This window comes from Lagopus muta, chromosome 1 (assembly GCF_023343835.1).
Source record: "Lagopus muta isolate bLagMut1 chromosome 1, bLagMut1 primary, whole genome shotgun sequence".
Lineage (NCBI taxonomy): Eukaryota > Metazoa > Chordata > Aves > Galliformes > Phasianidae > Lagopus > Lagopus muta.
The window spans coordinates 52,016,717-52,033,916 of NC_064433.1; the positions used below are offsets into that span (position 1 = coordinate 52,016,717).

The 17,200-nt window shown below is 39.3% G+C and overlaps 1 protein-coding gene across 2 annotated transcripts in view; it reads left to right on the forward strand.

The window, feature by feature from the left end:
• Window positions 1-17,200, forward strand: part of LARGE1 (LARGE xylosyl- and glucuronyltransferase 1) — a 279,750-nt gene that overhangs the window by 148,118 nt on the left and 114,432 nt on the right. For both annotated transcript variants that reach the window (XM_048933508.1, XM_048933516.1), the window contains one exon: window positions 5,809-5,932. In XM_048933508.1, the coding sequence (XP_048789465.1) occupies window positions 5,809-5,932 (124 nt within the window). The remainder of the gene's footprint in view (window positions 1-5,808; window positions 5,933-17,200) is intronic.

Here is a 17,200-nt window from a genome sequence, read left to right on the forward strand (position 1 = left end):
ATGAGTATCTCAGAATAAACTCCTAATTTTTAGCCTGACTTTTAAAATTACGAACTTTTCGCTGTACTAAACTTTATAGAACTATGGCAATGCTGAAAATGAAAGCATTCTTTTAAGCTCCTATATTTGGGCTTAAGAGCCTATATTTAAGCATCCATGCTTGAAAATATTGCGTAGAATCCCTTTTCATTCGCTTTTGGGGAATGCAATTTAGATAAAGAAATGTGTTCTCTTTATGTGTGGTTTACAATGTCAGATAGTATTCTGGTCTTAAGAGAAGTGGAAATAATTTAATGTATAATGACTTATGGTTTTCTAAGTAGAGTGGTTTAAACTTTGAGTTTCCACTTGATGAGAAATGCCCATATTTTGAAATGGTCTTTTTTCCTCATTATGGCATTAATATCAGCATTTTCCATGTTTCACAGAAACTGTGAAAAAATGTACTTTGTAAAAATTAAGATATTCAAAATCCTTGACACCAAAGAGACTAAGTGATTTCTGGATATGGGGGGAAAATTCCCTGACCATTTCAATACTTATTTCAATAGTGAGGAAGCTGGAGGATAAGAGTTCAAGGGCCGTCTGCTCTGTAACTTGGAATACTGGAAATATTGTCTTCCAAACATACAAATTCACATGGAAATTTGGACCCTGTTATTTTTGCACCTGAAGTTTACCAAAATTGTCATATATTGGCCTGGAGAAGAGAAGACTGTGGGGAGATCTCATTGCAGCCTTCCAGTATTTAGAAGGGGATTATAAAAAGGGAATTATCTTTTTACTCGAGTCGATAGTGATAGGACAAGGGGGAATGGTTTTGAGCTCAAGGAGGGAAGGATTTGAAGAAGGCTGCGGGGGGACCTCATTGCAGCACTTCAGTACCTAAGGGGAGCCTACAAAGAGGAGGGAAATCAACTATTTGAAAGGGTAGATAACAGTAGGACAAGGGGAAATGGTTTTAAGTTGAGGGAGAGGAGATTTAGGTTGGATGTCAGGGAGAAATTCTTTATAGAGAGAGTGGTGAGGAGCTGGAACAGGCTGCCCAGAGAGGTTGTGGCGCCCTGTCCCTGGAGGTGTTCAAGGCCAGGTTGGATGGGGCCCTGGGCAGCCTGGTCTAGTATTAAATGGGGAGGTTGGTGGCCCTGCATGTGGCAGGGGGTTGGAGATTCATGATCTTTGAGATCCCTTCCAACCCTATGATTCTGTGATTCTGTGATTTGATGTCCGGGGAAATTCTTCGTTCTTTGCAGAGAGAGTGGTGAGGTGCTGGCACAGGCTATCAGAGTCTGTGGATGCTCTGTACCCAGAGATGTTCAAGGCCAGGTTGAGTTGGGCCCTGGGCAATGTGGTCTAGTACTAGATCTAGATGTTGGTGGCCCCCCCCTGTGTCAGGAGGGCTGGATCTTAATGATGCTTGGGGTCCCTTCCAGTCCAAGCCATTCTATGATTCTTTGATTCTGTACTACTGCGTAGTTGCATATTCTGTCACTATTTACAGTATAGTGCTTTACAGAAGTACAAAATGGAGCCAGCTTTTTTTATTCTCTTGATGTGCCCAGTGGAAGATGAGTTGTATGGAAGGAAAAGGCATGGAGCTGCATCAGGGGAGGGTTGGATTGGGTGTTAGGAACAAGTTTTTCACCAGGGGACAGTGGGCATGGAACAGGTGGAGTTCAAGAGGCATTTGAACAATACTTTCACAAATATGGTTTAGTTTTAGTGTAGTCCTGTGAGAAGCCAGGAGTTGGAGTCAATGATCATTGCACATTTTGAGTAAGAAAATAGGAAGTCTGTGTTGGTCATCACTTTTTCTGAGACTTCATTCCAGGTTCCCTTCAGCACAAGATAAAAATCCTCCACTTGAAGTCCTGTGGCTCAGGAAGTGGAAGAAAACGGTTGGGTCATCCCAACATCACTCCTGCAATTGCAAGAAACCACAGCATAGAAATCCTTTTCATAATTTGATCTACCTTCACAACAGTTTCTTTAATGAGAGCATCATATTTTACTGATTTTATTCAACTCAGCTTCTTCTAGCAAACCTCATTGTCTCCAGCTGCCCATTAAATTTATTTGCCAGCCATGCCACTCTTCCTTCTACCCCAGTGAGGGATTCTCAAGTCCCCTGGGAGATTTGCATATCTTTTCCTTCTTTTCCCAAACTTCTTGAACTGTAGCTGCTAAATACATGTCAAGGATTGCTCTATATAGATTTCCCTTAGCTTCATTTCAGTTTTGTATACCAAAATGTCTTTATCCTTCCTCTGGCACCAATGCTATTGCAAAACATCTGTGTCCAGTGAAATGTAGCCCGCAGTGAAGTACTTGGTTGTCACTCCTATTTCTGACAGCTAGTGATTCAGCAGTGTTGGCAAATAATTAATAAAAGAAAAAACATCTCTTTTTAGTATCACTTGAGGATTTCTCATCTTGCAGGCTCTCTTCTGTATCTTTTGCTGTGGATGATGGTTGATCTTTAAGCTTCTGCACTTGTTTCATAAAGCAATCCTTATCTTTTGGGCTTTGCACATTGCAAACACTAGAGCATCCGAAAACATCATCTGTGTGCATGCTTGTACGGTTGCCTTCAGAACATCTTCCAGGTTTCTCACTGTGCTCTGTTGCCTAGTAGTTTAGCACTAGTGTTTAGCACTACTGTTTAACCTACTGTTTAGCACTAGTAGTCAAGCCTATCCTTTCACGTAACTAAAATCTCATCCAGAGTAAAATTTTGTGTGGCTGATGCACATTTAGTTGTAGATGTCAGTGGGTCACTGTTCTGTTCAAGGGATATATTTTTGTAAGTGATAATCCTCTGCTTTGCCTCTGACACATACTTTCCTTCCAGCTGAATCTTTACCACGAGGCTAACAACTTGAAAGAGATTTCTGTGTCAGAGTACAACTACTCCTTTCTTCTTTTTCCCAGTAGGAGCTGAACTAAAGAAAATGTCACCCACTTGTTCCCATTTAAGTTTCATACGCTATGGGTCACTCAGATAAGTATAAACTGCTACTGAACATCTGAGCGTCTTTGTATCAGATTTTTTTCTTTTCAAGTAGTGTGTTTTATCTTCAGATGTTTTTTATCAATTCCATTTAACTAAGTGGTGATTTGAGAGAAGATGTAGCTTTCTTGTTTTCAACTGATTTTACTCTCCTTATTCTTCTTTGCAATATATAGATGAATGACCTTGAAAAAAAGAGAAGAAATTACTAAAGATTACCAGCTGGGAAATAGCCTGACCAGATACCGGACCTGCTAAGCAGAAGAACCTGTATAGATTGTGTTGACAGTATACACCTACTTTCCTTGAAATACTGCTTAGCCAATTCCACTGATTCTGGACCTTTGTTTGTTTCCCTTGGCCTTTTCTCTGCTGATGAAATACATTTCCTGATCAGTTCCATTTCCCAATTCTTCCTTGGCAATGAACCTGGTTTCTGTGGAATCTGCATGAGCCGGGACGTTGTCTTCTCTCCTGCTGGGCTGGTGAAGCAGTTATAATTGCTATGATCCTTTTGGGTTAGTTCTGCAAACCTCAGCAACCTGCAGCTTTACTTTTCCTCTGCTCATTCCAGGACACACAGGGGATGAAAAGACCTTTGTCTTTTTGGAAGGCATATTATGGCTTAGTGTTTTGCTATTGTTAAACTCAGATCAGCTGTGAGTTTTTTCTGCCACCAAGATTAACTCTTATGTAAGCCTTCTAACTAGCCCTTTTCCTGCCTATTCTATAAGCATATATTTTGATCCACAGTCCTCTGGAAAACAAAAGAACAGCTTCACTGATATTAGTGGATATTGGGTTGGATTTTATGTGCAGTATTTGTATCATCACAAATTGAGCTATACAGTGCTTACTACAGCAATCTCCTGTTTCTGCTGAGAGGTGTGTTACGATACTATGAACCGTTACATGTATTTTTAGGTTTTCTTGTGAACTTTCTTGAGTAAAAAACAGTATTACTCATCAAAGCAGAGAAAAGTAGCATTAAAGAGAAAGGCACTTATTCTTCATTAAGGGAGGAAATGGACAAAGAAATAACCTTCATCTTTTGGAATAAGCCCAAAAGTATAATGGAATTGCATTGTCCTGAACTAACATAGATTTCTTCACTTCTCTTTCAAACAGCAGCATGTAGCAGTGTCAGTCATATTTTACCTTAACATCTGAAACTAACTTCTTCTTTAGATGAAAAGTTTCTGTTGACAGTGCAGCCATTTACCTTCATAAGTTTCACAGTAATGAGATTCCAATAGTCTACCCTAGGGATCGAAGAAAGGTTGAGCCAGTGCTAAAGTCTAAATGGACATCTGTCATCTTGGTGGCTTTTGCAAATTCTGTCCTTCTCTGCTGACAGTGAAAGCTGCAAAGTTAGGGATAAACGTGGAAGACTACAACTCGTGACTAGTTTTCACTGGCTGGTTTTCATACTTACACCGTTTAAGCTGAGCAAAGATGACTTTGCTTACTGTTCCTCAAAGAGAGAAGCAAGGCTAAGGGATTTAAATGTGGTGTTTGTAATATGAATGTTCACATTACTGTAGAAAAGTTCAAACGCTTTATCAGACTTTGCTGGTCTTGTTGATACTGGCTTTACTTATCCTGATTTTGAAGTTTCTCATGGAATCATAAATGGGTTTGATTTGAAGGGACCTTTAATGAGTATCTGGTCTGCCTCTTCTACCATGGCAAGGACATCTATCAGTAGACCAGATTGCCTAAGGCACCATCCAGCCTAACCATGAAAACTTCCAGGGATGGAAAACCCACAGCTTCTCTGGGCAACCTGTTCAACTGCCTCACCGTCACAGTAAAAAATAACTTCCTAATATCTAATCTAAATCTGCTCACTGTCAGTTTAAAATGATTACCACTATTCCTATCACTACATGCCCTTGTAAAAAATCTCTATCTTTCTTATAAACCCTCTTCAAGCATTGAAAGGCTGCAATGAGGTCTCCCCAGAGCCTCCCCCTCTCCAGGCTGAACAATCCAGCTCTCTGTCTTTCTTTGGAGGAGAGATGCTCCAGCCCTCTGATCATCTCCTGGCTCTTTTTTTGACATAGTTCAAGTAACCCTAAGTACAGAGGTGATCCCAAGTCTGGTGTTTTAAAGTAATATATTTATTTGTTCCTGCTTTTCTTCAGCCTGCCTTATAGGAAAAGGATGAACTTGTCCTTGTAGGAATGAGGATGTGGGGAAATTTACATTCTCAAGTGTATTCATTATTTCAGTAGCTAGAAGGCAGTCACCTGAAACATCTAGTTCTGGTTTCCCACAGGATAGCTGTTAATACTCAGGGTTTGCTTTGTAGAAATGATGCATGTAATCTCAACAGTCCTGGAATGATACCTCATTCAGATGATTATTTTCCACCTTCACCTCTACTCCCATTACTCCACAGACTATTCTTACCACAGAGATAAATTACCGGGTTCGCTGAGAAAACTGAAAGCAATCACTTTCACATCCTAAGGCCCAAAGGAGGAATTAATTTGGATTTCTTTTAAGAGTCCAGTAGGACGGACCAGATCCTCAGCTGTTATAAATTAGCGCAGTCCACTGAAGTCAAAGGAACTATGTTTACGTATTTACAAGTGTTCTAGTACTTCTGTTATCGTTACATTTATTCAAACTGTGTCTCACCGTTTTCTCCGCAGAGCAGTACTCCACCAGATGTGATGTACACTTCGTCTTGCAACCTCTGACATGCATAGAATTTTGCAAGTTTTGTTGTTCTTTTGCGATAAGAATTAGAATCCTTTGGACCAATGCATTTTTCTCCCTTTCCCTGTCAGGCGAAACCCGCTCCACTTCCACCTCATCGCAGATGCAATTGCCAAACAGATCCTCGCAACTCTGTTCCAGACTTGGATGGTCCCTGCTGTGCGCATAGACTTCTATGATGCAGATGAACTCAAGGTAAAGACAAACACAGCTGTTACTCATGCACTTCTGGTTTCATTTCTATCCATTTGTCTGGACTGGGGAGTTGAAGGAGAATTGTGTTGTCCCTGGCTAAAAATAACCCTGACCACATGACTGTAATCTCAGTTACACGTAACTAGAAGATACTGATTTGCTAAAATCAGTGTGGTTACTCTGCTCATGTTATATATTGTTTAGAATTTTACCTTCTACCAAGAGGATTCTGGTTTTCTGCGTTACATTGCATCGGATGAAATGTTTTGCTAATCATGAGTATCTTGTTCAATAATCTTAAGGCTTTTACTGGAAACAGTCAACCTCCTTGAATTCCTTAAGCAAAGGCATAAAACAGTGCAAGTGCACACAACCTAAAAAGCTATCAATATTATATTTTGAAATAGCTATCTTTTTTTAATCGAGGTGTCCTTTCAAAAGGAGTGACTCTGAAAAAAGGAGTGCTCCAAGGGGGGAAAAATGACTTACTGAAACATGAAGTCATTATCTTCTCATAGATTTAGAAAGTTTAAATTAGGTCATGGATGCACAGTTTTGAATTTGAGCTGCGCGTTTGTTAGCTGTGGAAGTAGATGGAAGCGCTCAGATTTCAGCGTTTGGAGTTGGTGGCAATAATTTGTATGACTTAATTAGACTGTTCTGAACAACATCCCTAGAAAAATGGCTGTGCCAGTGAAGGAGTAAGTTCAAAGCGCGCCATGTTGTAGAATCTTGAATACAAAATGTTACAGAAAGATGGAAAAGGGAAAACTTGATCCTTAGGAAAAATATTTTTTCTAGCTATTTTTATTGGTTTCTATATGAAGCCATATTAAGTATTGACCTAATTAGCTAGAAATCTCCCAGAGATCTCCCTTCTGTTCTTTCTAGCTTCATAGTGAGGAAGAAGTTTGTTTTTCTGAGTCTTGCACATGTCTATGTTACTTTTACTTTTCTGTAAATTGTAGGATTTTACAGTTCTTAATTAACCTCTCAGCTGAACATGACAAACCTCTTAGCGTTTTCCTTCTGGTCATTTGGGTATGGTCCAATCTAGCTAAGTAAATAAGAAACAGATGAGCTTACTTCAATGATCCCTAACTTACTGCTTTTTAGGCAACAACACTGTGCAGATAAGAAGCTACAGAGTCTTGTCTTGTCCCTCCCTCTTCACTTTAACTTTGATGTGGCCAGTGACATAATGCAACACTGGGTGATCTTGCTTATAACCCATACGCTTTAGGCTGGGGATCACTTAGTGGGTGCAGGTATTGATGTGTAAATACATCTTTCCAGGTCTGCCATGATACTGGCTCATATCCAGATCAGACTGCAAGTTTTAGTAAAGAACGCAGAGGAACTGTTTAAAGGCAGCTGTAGGAGCTCATCTCTTTTTTTTCCCTACATAATGTCTGGAGAGGATGGAATGATTATTGCGAGTTCACATTTTTCACATGCGCTCTTAGGGGATACATTATTCAGTCCAGTGTTAGGAAAACATTGAGCTTATCGTGGAATGCTTTACTTTTCTACCATTCTCTTAAAGTCTGCCCTTTCTCTGATCTTTGAATACAGTGTTACCAAGTGTATATACCGAATCTCAATTTTTAATAGCCTTCCATATTTCTTTTTAAACCTAGAGTCATTGCTAACTGCTGAAATCTAAAACGGTTTAGACTGAACAATAGCTTGGGAAGTTTCTGCTTAGCCTTCATTCACAACCGTCTCATTTTTGGGTGGAGTACATTTTAACTGGAACAGAAAACAGTTAATTTTATGTCTGTTTTGTTTCATTTCCTTTTAGATATGTATGACCTTCCAACCCCTTACTTCCTAACACAGCAGGAGGTGGCATGTAAGATTAAGTCCTGGGAAATGTCCTGCTCCTGCACAGACAGTGGAAGGGAGCACGTAATGTTAGATTCCCCAAAAATACTATGAATTCTTATTTGTTTCAAAATATCTCAGTTCAGGCAACACTATCTACTAGAGCGTAATTTTTTTTCAAAGCCAAAATTTGGAGACAAATATTTAGCAATGTTTCTTAACATCTCCTGCAGTTTTTAAACACCAACTGTTTAGCTTGGAGTTAGAGCAACAAGGGTCCTGAAGGATGGTGGAAGAAATAAGTCCCTGTAGTAAATGATGTTTTCTCTCAGGTTCTAGAGACCTGGATTCTTTCTTTTAAGAAATGGAAAACAAAGTACCACTGATTATCCTTGATCTTCTAGCGCTGGCAAACAGGCACAGCTACACTTTGCTTCTGTGAAAGAGCCATGTCAGATACTCCTTGTGAATTTCAGAGAAGATGTGTTTTTCTTTTAGCAAGATGACACTGCTGTTCATATTTGTCCTCCAACATGTAGAACCTTCAGTCATTCTCTCCCTAGAAATAGGTACCAACCAGCTTGCTAGGAATTGTTATGAAGCGGAGGATAGCATGGCCATGGCAATGTCCATCTTTGTTTTATGCCCCTGGCAGAATAAGAACTTGACTCTAGAGCTGAACAAAAGAAGCAGCATTTCCAGAAGGGTCAGACAGGGGAATGTGAGTTTGCTGGTTATATTTCTTTCAAACAGCCATTTTGATCATTGTAACAGCCAGTTTTAATAAGACACTTATAACTTCCAAAATAGTTTGGTGTGTCTTCTCATTGTCTTGCCCATAACCACAAGGGAGACCTATGTCTAAAAGCTCTCCCTCACCTTAGAAGCTTTTCATATTGTGGACGGTACTGACAGTGCATCTCTCTTCCAGTAGCTAAACATGCTAAATGCAGCTAGCAGTGAACAGTAAGCATCCTTGAAGTGTGGAGAGCTGGTAATGGCAGCAGTAATTGAGCCACTCCATAGCTGCAGAGTTCATGCTGCTTCTACTCAGCGTGGCCCACATGTAACACTTCCACATCTCCAAGGCCACGTATGGCTGTGGCTATGAACTTGAAGTTACCTGGCAGTGTAGATTCACTTGATATGCTCACAGTAGCTCTTGTCATTCAATTTTGGTCCTGATGCAGTAGATGTAGCTATTACAACACAGCCTCGCAGCAAATAACTAGAAATGGGAAATTATCATCTTGAACATTAAATGAAAGAAAAAAAACATACCTGTGGAACATCGATCTAAAAGACCTATTACAGCTGTGGCTTGCAAATATCATGCTGCAGGTTACTGTGTTTTTTCAATTCAGTCTGACATGAAGAAAATTCATTAAAGATGTGCCCACTCTAGCACTTAGCTTCTGTGCTTCATTATTTGACGTGGAATCTCATGCCAGTTCATTCACATGGAAGTGCAGGCATTAAACCCATTGTGATCAGTGCTGGCCCAGAGCAGAAGGAGCAGCTGATAAAGCAATACAGAATGTGTGATGTGTGGAATACAGATGAGGTGGGTTTGTTTTCCCAGATGTTGCCTGACAGACTGCTGACAACATCAGGTGAACTGAGGGAAGCAGAAGGTAAAGGAGCAGTTGTCTGCTCCGCTGTGTGTGAATGTTCATGGTCCAGATAAATGTGGTCTCCTTGCTGCTAGAAAAGCAAAAAAGTCCTTTAAGTAGTTCAACCCATAATTCTACTGCAGTCAATCCGTGAACTGCAAGGTAGGGATGTTGATTAGGTTTTTGCAACAGATGTGCATTTGATCTGAAGGTGAAATGTAAAACACTCCACAGTTTTTTGCATATATGGACAGGATCCCAGCTTCCATCATTCCCAGAAACACCAGACTACAAGTCTCACTATTGATGCTGCTTTTGGTAGTTTCATTCCAGAAGTGTTGGAGTCGTCTATACATTCAGTTAAAATTGGTGGTATGGACCAGAGAGGAGATCCAAGCTGGTATCATGAGTGGAATAAGCAGCACCTAACTTAAGCATGAAAGGAGTCACTCCTTAGAAGTTCCACTTTCCTTCCATCTGAACTGTGAAGGCAGTTCCTTTGGTCAGACGTGTCAGCATTTGGTCAGACAGACAGGCAAGCGCTATGAGATTTAAGAATGAAAATAAATATAATTGTTTAATTATAAACACAGTGTACCTGGGTCTCAGAGCTGTGCCTGCGTGCTAGGTTACTAATTCCTGCACAGATTAAATAAAGTGCTGCTGATTTGAGACAGCAAACCAGATTGAAACTAGATGATTGATTTAGCTGCTGGCCATCTGCACGAACATTTGACAGATTGTTACAGGAGCTCTCCCAGTGGGAATTTCAGACAGTTCTTGAGATTCCCCAGGCAGTCCCTGCTGTGCCTACACCAATTTGTATGCTTAAATGTGTTGATTAACATCCTGAACGGAAAATCTGGTGGACCCAGAAATTCCCAGGAAGTTCTTGCTGTAAAATTAATCAATTGTACAAGAGTAAAACACTTGTAATTATTTAATCGAAACAGTTCCTACATATGTAGAAATGATCAAGTAGAACAGACATTTGTACATAGGAAATGTTTTGCGTGCAGTTTAAGGAGATCTATAATGATTGATCATGCGTGTGCTAGAGTGCTCATCTGCGACCACAGACCAGCTGGGTCATAATCACTGACAGAACCAAGTTTTTTAGGGAGTCTTACCCAGTCCAAGTAAGATGCGCCTGCAGGGGACCCTTACGATGGAAACTCCTTTCACCATCCAAACTGCAACCAAGTGTTCTGTTCAATAAACTGGATTATCCATGCTAAAGTTACCAAGATCCCAATAAGTAGTTAACTTTTTTTTTATGCATTCTCTGTTCTTAAGTGTCTGTGCAACAAGTGACATAAAAAACAAATCAAATGGCATGGCATTTTTTGTTACCAGTGGAAGCTTTTCCAATGAATAATAGCATTGGGGGAGCTGTGAGTATCATACACTGCCATATATCAATGTTGGAAACGCATTCAAGCAAATGCAGTTGCAGAAGCAGTCAGCCATAACAATTTATTTTCACAAGACTAGTGGCTGACTGCTAGCTATCACTAACTAGAAGAGTTGAACCTTATTTTTGTAGTGTTTAAGGTCACTGCATAATTTTTTATCTGTTAAGTAGTTCATTGTATGCCCCAGAGGCAGAGACACAAAGTTATAAAGCAAGCGTACGTTAATTTTCTTCTTTTCTTTTCCATTTCACATGCGAGATCTAATTGTTACTAACGATACAGGACGTGAAACACAGCACCTATTTATGTTTGTATTCATTTATGTAGTAGTAGGTGTTCAATGAAAGTGTTTCTACAAAACTGTGGTTTTGGTTAAATATTGTTACGCTATGGTAAGCTTGCATTTCACTAATATTAGGCCTTTCTATAAGCTGATCTACTATACATGTCAGTGAAATCATAGCCATAGATTGCTGATTTTTCCCAGCTTCTCTCTTTCAAGAGTATTTAACCTGGTTTCAGGTGGGGTATAGTTTTTTTTTTTCACAATAGCTGGTATGATGCTTTGTTAGGATGAGAATAGTGTCGATAACTCAGCAGCGTTTCAGCTATTGCTGAGCAGTGCTGCGGGAAGGTTCTTGAGGGAGGAGTACGTGCACAGAGCCAGGAAGTTTTCAGCTTCTTGTTCTGCCCTGCCAGTGGGGAGCTTGGGGATGCACAAGTAGCTGGGAGGGGACAGAACCAAGACAGCTGAGCCAAGCTGATTGAGGGAATATCCCAGACTGTATGACATCATTCTGAATGATAAAACTGAGAGGAGCTGGCTGTGGGGAGCTGCTGTTGTTCAGCACTAGGCACTGTGCTGAACTGTGCTGGCTAGGCACTGGTCCACTGGTGGTGAGCAATTGTGTTGTGCATCAGTTGCTTTTTGTTGTGATTGTTTTAATTATTTTTATTTTCTCTGTTTTTTGTTTGTTTGTTTGTTTGTTTCATTCTTATTAAACTATCCTTATCTCAACTCATGAGTTCTCACACGTTTACCTTTTCAATTCTCTCCCACATCCCACTGGGGGAGGTGGTGAGCAAACAGCTCTGTATGTGGTCCTGAGCTGCTTGCCAAGTTAAACCACAGTAGAGTTTAAAACTAAAGGAAAAATACAAATTTAAGATTTTCAAAACAAAAGCCTACAGCTAAAATGCTGTACAGAGTTTCATAACTTGCATGAGTTAGTTTTAGACCTGAATTTCCATATGAAAACTTAGGCTTTTTGCATTTACTAATGAACATAATGAACACAAAAGAACTGAAATCTCAGGTGACAAAAATATGCTTGTGGTTTTGACATGCAAAGAATTGGGTGGTGTTACTCTTTGTTCATCCACCATTTTCAGTACCAACAACTGGACCTTAACAGAACATGTTTTGGTAAGCTGAGCTATTTTCTAGCATCCAGGCAAGACTGGGAGGCAATGGGTAGAGTTAGTACAACATCCCTAGCACAGTGGAACCCTTATGAAGTGGTCAAATCAGTCTCATCCCTGACTTTGCCTCTAGGGGGAGTCAACACAGCAAAGGTCAAAGAGTTTTGTGCAGAAGATTTCTGTGTAATTTCTCCTAGGATTTACCCATCTTGACAGTTCTTGTAGGACTTGGAACTGTAAGGAACTGGTGTACTGGAATGAAGCCCAGTATGATACAAGCAGGTGCAGTATGTCGTGGGCCTTACTCCAATGACCCTACCTACTGTGTTGTATTAGTGCTTTGCTCATATTGGGATGAATTATGATTTTAAACATGCTATTCCAAAGCAAAGCCTAACCTTCATGCTGATGTCAGTGTTTTGAAAACAGTGAAGTTCTTGGTTAATTTTATAACTTATCTCTAACAGCTGTGGGTTTCTTTGAAGTTCCACCTTTTCTTCATGCTAGGGAAAAGCAAGACTTTTCCCTGTGTCACTCTGTGCTACACCCAAAAGGAAGCCACTCTATTCTGCACAACATAAGTGAAATAAGGAATAAGGAGCCAGCACTCTTCCACTGCCATCACCCACATTTGTATCATAGTATCGGACTTAGTGACATTTTGATAGCAAGGATTCCTGTGTGGCATTCAGCTTCCATAGTGTCATTCTTATTGCAACAATGTGTACTGAACCCTCAGGGAAAGCTGTTTTAGCAGGGCATGAGAAAAGAAAAATAACTGCACATGAGATTTTCCAAAAGATGATCCAGTTTTACAAAAATTATCCAATGTGTCCTGGTAAAGAAAGAAATGTAAAACCACAGAGCGCCTCAAGCTGACTGCTGCAACTATTGTTTGTTCTATATATCTCCATTGCATCAATTGCTTTTGCAGAATTGTATCATCCTTCTATGAGGAATGAAGGCATTTTGCTATTCTAACCTCACTTTTTTTCCTATACTGGGAAACTGTTTAACATTTTCATTTGTATAGGTTTCATTTGTATAGGTTGCATATTCACTGTGCTTGCTAGTTAATGGTCATCCAGGACAATTTATTTTCTTGACACTAGCAGATGAAGACTTGGGAAGACGTGTAATGAGTATAGTCTAACATCTTAGTGGCTTTTCACCTGCTCACAGTGATACCTCCTTGTGTAGGGATTACTGATGGGAGCACAGCAGTGTCTGAGGTGAGCTCATTCCTTCTGGGCAGTTAGCATAGGCCAAAAATATTCTAAAGGAATACGACTGAATTGTTTGTTCTTGTGGTGAAAAATGGTGTTCATTTTACCTGGAATACTTCTGTGCATGACACCTTTTCCCAACTCTGCTAATTACAAGCCATCCCGAGTCTGATATAGCACCAGCACACAGTGAAGTCTCTCTTCTCACAGGTCTTCTGTGTCCGTCTCAGCTTGGGTAAAGGCATTCAGACTAATTGGATGTTTGAGTATCTGCTTCAAAGGGGGAAATTTATAGTAAGGTTAGTAATTATATGCCACTGATGATACCTGTTTTTCAGTCATCTTGATGTAAAAACATCTGAATTCCTAAATTGTGAAATATAATTTCTGTTAGTGAAGAGATCATTTTTCAGATCAAACTGACTTCACCTTGCAAAAGTTTTGTTGAGGATGATTGTCTTACTTTTTCAGCAACAAGGATGAAAACTCAGCATTGTTTTGATCTCCTGATAATTTTCTCATATACCGTTCCATTTCATCAGGTTTGAGCCTTTTCATGGTTGAATGGATTCCACAGCTTTTTATCTAATGCAGATGAAAGCCTTCATGAAATGCTTCCAGCTATATGGTTTTAATCAGTCACTCAGGATCTGTCTTTTCACCTGTCTATCTGACTGCATCTGATAGTCCTTAGAGTGAAGCTACAAGATTACATGGAGTTTGGGTGACACCAATGGCTTAGTCTACGCCCCAAAAGTTTCAAGAAAAGTAAGAGAGATTATGTCTGCTACATAGACACACCCTTAAAATGTCACTCAGGCAAATTCACTGTTATCTTGACCAGTATTTAATCAGAACTTAGGCAGGAAGCTAGGTTGGTGTTGTGATCATCAAGCTTAGTATTTCTTGCTATGAAAGAGCCCAGCTTTCCCAACTGTATCTTTATTTTCTTCATAGTGTATCTCTAGTTAATTCTGTATTGTATAAGAGATATATCTATTAACAAAGAAAAGAACACTATTTTTTCCTTGTTGCTGTAGTGCTTTTTGTACAAGGTTACTGTTAGTATTGCTGGTTCATAATGGTAATACGTTTTGGTTTTTATTATCCTTCTTATCCCAGATGCATTACAGGAGCTTCTTAATTTCCAGGATTTTCAATAGTTTTCATCTATTGTAATATTTACCATTGGAGAAAAAAGCATCATTCAATGTAATTTTTGTTCTCTTCCAACAGTAATTGCTATACAAGAAGTTCATACTTGCCTGGCCTCCAGACCTGCAGCATGGAAGATTATTTGTTTTCCTTCTAATTCTTTGCTTTTGGTGAAAGTAAGGGAGCTAATAATTCTTAGTGGGATGTGTTGTTTATCTAACCAGCAAGACGTGTATTCCACCACTAATGGGCCTCTTTTTTGTTGAAGCATTTCCAGCTTCTATTATTTAAGCTTATTTAAGTTTCCCCCTTTGTTGATCTGGAGGTAGAAAATGTAAAGGTTTGTCTCTGTAGAGAGATGATTTTCCTGAAGAGATTCTGATTAATAGCTTGTGGCTTCGTTCTGAGTAGAGGAGTGAATCCTTTTTTTTTCGTTTATGTGTCACATTTTGACATCATATTAGGATCTTCGAGCTGCAGTCTCACATCCCTTCCACAAATCATTATCTTCTGCAATTCTCACTCCTGCACTGAGGTACCTTCTGTTTCTTATTAGATACAAACAATACTAGATTTTTCAGTCTTAGCAGGGTGAAAGATTCTTTCCAAAACATTTGAGTTTTTTGCATGTGATAATATTTTAGACCTGCAGTTTCCTAAAAGGTATCACTGGGTAATAACAATCACTGTACCTATTTTGCTGTCTCCTTTCATCATCCTGGAAACGTACTCTTGTCCAAAATCTTATATGGAAAAAAACTCCACTTCCCATATTTTTGTCAGAAAAGAGAGGCTATTGTCTAACAAACATAACGTGTTTATGCAGGAGATGGTGTTGCTTTTTATTCTGGCCAGTGCATCTTAATGACACCTGTTTAATACCACACCACCATAAGCACTACAGATTGGATGTCTCTGGACTTTAACCCCAAGAGCTGCATGGAAATTTGCCCAAACACATAACACATAATGCCTGCTGCTAATGTGCATGTATTTGCATAGTTACTAAAATTAAAAAGCTGGCATCAACAATATTTTCATGAATTTATATCTTCCCTGATGAATGTGTACAAAGAGCTTGTTGATTGAGTTCAGTGGCAATTAAAGGGTCCTACTGATCTTTCTTATCTTTCTGTACCGGTGAACTGAGAAGGGCAGCCATAATTTGCTTTTGACTGTTGGCCAAATTCTAGCTGTGTCTACCTATCGGTCAGCTTTTAGAAGAACATTCTGGCTTTTTGCCATTTTGTCTAACCCAATCTACATCTCTTTCTTTTCACTCATTCACTGACAGGAAGGGGAAAAAAGAAAAAAGAAAAAAAAGAGGGAGAAAAAATAAAAGGCCTTATTTTGTAGGGAAGGCTTGCACTGTTATCAATACCAGAGAAGTGGGACTCAAAAGGTGTTTGATTTATTCTCCCTGGCTTTTCTTAGGATGCTCTCTGACTCTTGCTTGTCCTTCAACCTTGACTACCACAATGAGAAAACAGCTGAGTTGAGGCCAAAGTCCTCAAAGCAACAGGAAGCATCATGAACTAAAACTCTCCTGTCTTGTCTTTTCTGTTCTCCAGTTTCATCTTGGAGAAGAGTAGAGAAAAACAAAGAGAACGTTTAGCAATTTGGTGATAGCAAGAAACAGAGAATTAAAAATGCCTCACAATGAGAGAAAAGGAAAGGATTGATTATAGTCAAGTGGAAATTGTTCTTTTGAGTTTGGTGGGGTTAAGCAGGGAGAGGAGGTAGAAACCTGCTGGAGGAAAACCAGCCAAAGCGCTAAGAGAAGGGAGATATTCCACAAAGATCAATGACTCTCTGGTCATTTCTTTGCTGAAAAACCATATAGATGATGTTTTGACCCCTAACCACAGAGACACAAAAAAAGTTGTATAAAGTTAAAACTTCATATGACAGTCCGCAGTTTCATCCATATAAAGTAGGTTATTTCCAAGCACAGAACGTGTCTTAACTCTTGGATCCACAGTTAATTTTCTTATTAAGATGTTTTGAATTAGCATCTTTTAAATCAGGTTTTTCTCACTTATCTGCCCTTTGCATGTATGTATATATTGGTGATAGATTTGGAAAGAAAGGTTAAAAAAAAAAGAAAGAAAAGCAAGCACCAGCATCAGACTGTTACACACTTTGCTACAGAGATGAGAATTAATTTGCAGTTATTTTGCTTTGCTGTATGCTAATGCTGATTTGGGAGGTACTGTTTGTTCTACCTTTTTAATATCTAATCTTATTTTCCAGTTGTGACTTGCTCCATGATTTCTGCATTTGCTCTATGTTATCCAGGACCCAGAGGTTCAGATAACCATCTATTTCAATCGCAACCTTTTTGCTCACTGCTATTTGTATCTAGACTTGTTGCACGTATGTGTGGAAGATATCATCTGTTCATAAAGCAAAAGATGAGGCAGAATTCTATTAAAGTCACCAGTGCTTCTCTGATGAGTAAGAACAACAGCAGTCAAGGCCTGCAGGAATACAAAAATAATTTTGACAAAAACATATAAATTCCTGTCCCCTTACAGTTGTTTCTCAGTGTGAATTAATATTATTTTTGTTAGGTACCCAAGCACAAGAAATTCTAAATCTAGAAAAGTT